General features: G+C 38.8%; 1 protein-coding gene across 1 annotated transcript; it reads right to left on the bottom strand.

Moving 5' to 3' along the window:
• Positions 1-1,372: 1,372 nt before the first annotated feature.
• On the bottom strand, positions 1,373-2,342 carry LOC131148146 (external alternative NAD(P)H-ubiquinone oxidoreductase B3, mitochondrial-like). Its single transcript, XM_058097883.1, has 2 exons — positions 2,109-2,342; positions 1,373-2,002 (listed from the first exon to the last, which is right to left on the bottom strand). The coding sequence occupies exons 1-2, from the start codon at positions 2,340-2,342 to the stop codon at positions 1,373-1,375; spliced, it is 864 nt and encodes a 287-aa protein (XP_057953866.1).
• Between the last annotated feature and the right edge of the window lie 282 nt (positions 2,343-2,624).

Here is a 2,624-nt window from a genome sequence, read left to right as displayed (position 1 = left end):
CAACTATTTCTTTACGCTTTGCTTTAGATTTTTCAACTAGTCCCTTCCTAGAATACTCAATAAGGAGTATATTTGGCATTCGGAAATCATATAAGTGGCAAGATGACTCTTTCTCCTCAAGCAATTCCTCAATTTCTTCAAGTTCACCAAGTTTCACCAATGAGCTCGTAATAGTCATATAGTCTCTGTTTATTTGTTTCTTCAGAGCAGCTTTTTCAAGACCCCATAATCGCATTACCTCTGACTTATTCCCAAGACTTGCATAGAGTGAAATCAAATTATTATATCCAAGGGCATCTTTATCCATCTTCTCCTCAGCTTGCTTCAAGACTGCAATTGCTTTCACATTGATACTTGCTTTAATGTAGAAATTGACCACCATGGCGTAAGTGCTCCAGCCCATAGAGATGTGAGGTTCACTCCCCATTTCTTCTAGAAGCTTCTCCACATTTTCAATATCAGATCTTGCCTCATATGAATTAATGCAAATTCTGTCGCTAATATTATTAGCAGAGAATCCATTCTCCTTCATCTTTTGCACATGAGCGAGTGATTTATCAACAAGGCCTTCCTTGACATAACAACTTAGAAGAGCACCATATGTTTTGTCACATTTATCTTGGTCACTCACATTATTGGAGTAGCTCTCTACAACATTCAACCCATGGACACTACCAATCAAATCCAATTGCACAGCACGATCACCAACAACACTAACACAATCTTTTTGTACTTTCTTGTTGCCATTGATTTCTAGATCATTTATGCCTTCATAAATCTCTTCATCCCCAAGCTTTTGCATATTGGAATGGGTGTCGCTTATATAAGTTATGATGATCATATCATTACCAACTCTACTACAATCACAAACTCGATCCACATAAATTGACTCATTTTCTTTTTTTAAGTTCATAGAATCGTCCCTTCCGTCATCCATAGGTTGCGGTTTAGCTGAACAACTTGCACATTTAGGGGCCATTGTTGAGTTCATTTTTCTATGTCCCTTTATAGCCCCTATTCTGCTCTCATATCCAGCAAACACACCTTTTTCATCTTTAATTGTTTGATCATCAGTATCATCAACTCCAAGTAAGCTAGTAAAACAATGGACATCATTTTCAGAGAGAGTATTAGCAGATTCAGGGGGTGTTTCTGTGTTCGCTTTGAACCTTTCAATATCAATCCACTGTTTCTCGAGATTCTCATGAGCACTCTTTAGTAAACCATCAATATTTTTTAACTGCTTTTTCTTCAGATAGATCTCCACTTGAGGGTATCTTTCACAAATGTCATTCATGACATTTTTAAATTCCTTTAAATTTAGACTACTACAGTTGTTCTCATCTACCTTCCTAAATATAGCCCAAATATCTTACATAAATTTGCGTTGATTTATCATGGCATAATCACCTAGGGCATATGTGTTTACACAGCCTTCCACTCTCAGCCATTCATCAGTTGCTAAAGCACGCCTATCAGTCTGGCCATGTTGCTTCAAGAAATCCATTATGATTGGGCGAGTCCCGATGCTAGTTAACCAGACTACCATTGCATATGGTACGGATAAAGTTTCACCAGTTCCTCTTTCTTTAGTAGAAATTTCTTTGTCAATGACTTCCACCACCAGGGACCTTGTTTTCAAATGGATATGATCTCTCTGAAATTTTTCTTCAACAAAAGCAATGATTCTTTTGTCAAATATGTTCAAGATATGGTCGCCTACTTCAAGAAGTGTTATTTTCACAAGATCCTTAAGCGTAGGATACAACTCAGCTAGATCTTTATTTACAAAGCCATGAAGCCCTATTGCAAACTCCATACTTATTGGACCACCACCAAAAATTATGAAACACAGAATTCTTTTCCTATTTTCTTCAGTTACATTAGGAAGGTTTGCTCTTTCAAAAAAATTGATCATAGTCCTGTAGATCCTCTGAGCATCCTCTACTTCCTTCAGGAAGTGGACATTATCTCTATGATCCTCCAGACCCATGAACAAGTACTGTAGAATGCATGGAAAACAAAAAATAAGCTCACATGAGGTTATCTGGGGACACAAAGGATATTTCAAGCAGATTAGACACTGTATGGGATGCGTCTTTGAATACTTTTACACACATAATATCCTCCCACTGCAACATATTATCTGGATCCATCGATATAAGTGTATAGTCTCCAGGGTCGAACACAACAAATTTGTAGTTTGCTTGAAGGCATAAATCTTTGTTGTAAGGCTTAATTTTCTGCAGCGTTGTTCGAGGACGAGAAATAAGGTCATAATGAAAATTCAGTAGGCAATTATCATTAAACTTGGGTTTTCCTACCTGAAGAATGTGTAGCATTTCGATGTGCGTGCATGTGCACTCTCAGACTGGTGTCCTACATAAACCCCTTTCCGCAAATCCCGCATAAGTGGATGTGCTCGCCAAGCAACTCTATAGCGTTGAGCTCCACGATCTTGCACTGATCGTCACCGTCCATCTCATCAACCACCTCCTTGTTGACCACCTCGCCTTTCATCAGAATCTTTGCATCAAGAGCGCTGGTTCCAGTGACCAGTTGTTGATTAGTAGATGCCTTGACCGGATCCGACGAGCTTGGTGCTCCCAGATTCTGAGTGCAGG

Source organism: Malania oleifera, chromosome 2 (assembly GCF_029873635.1).
Source record: "Malania oleifera isolate guangnan ecotype guangnan chromosome 2, ASM2987363v1, whole genome shotgun sequence".
In the NCBI taxonomy this organism is placed as follows: domain Eukaryota; kingdom Viridiplantae; phylum Streptophyta; class Magnoliopsida; order Santalales; family Ximeniaceae; genus Malania; species Malania oleifera.
Note: the sequence above shows the minus strand (reverse complement) of the source record. Positions and strands in the feature narration are given on the sequence as shown.

What these genes read in the sequence shown, in the direction of transcription:
- LOC131148146 (XM_058097883.1), bottom strand. Translation starts at nt 2,342, where the DNA reads ATGCTACACATTCTTCAGGTAGGAAAACCCAAGTTTAATGATAATTGC. An exon ending in AGGATATTATGTGTGTAAAA is followed by an intron (nt 2,003 to 2,108) that starts GTATTCAAAGAC and finishes TGCATTCTACAG; the next exon opens with TACTTGTTCATGGGTCTGGA.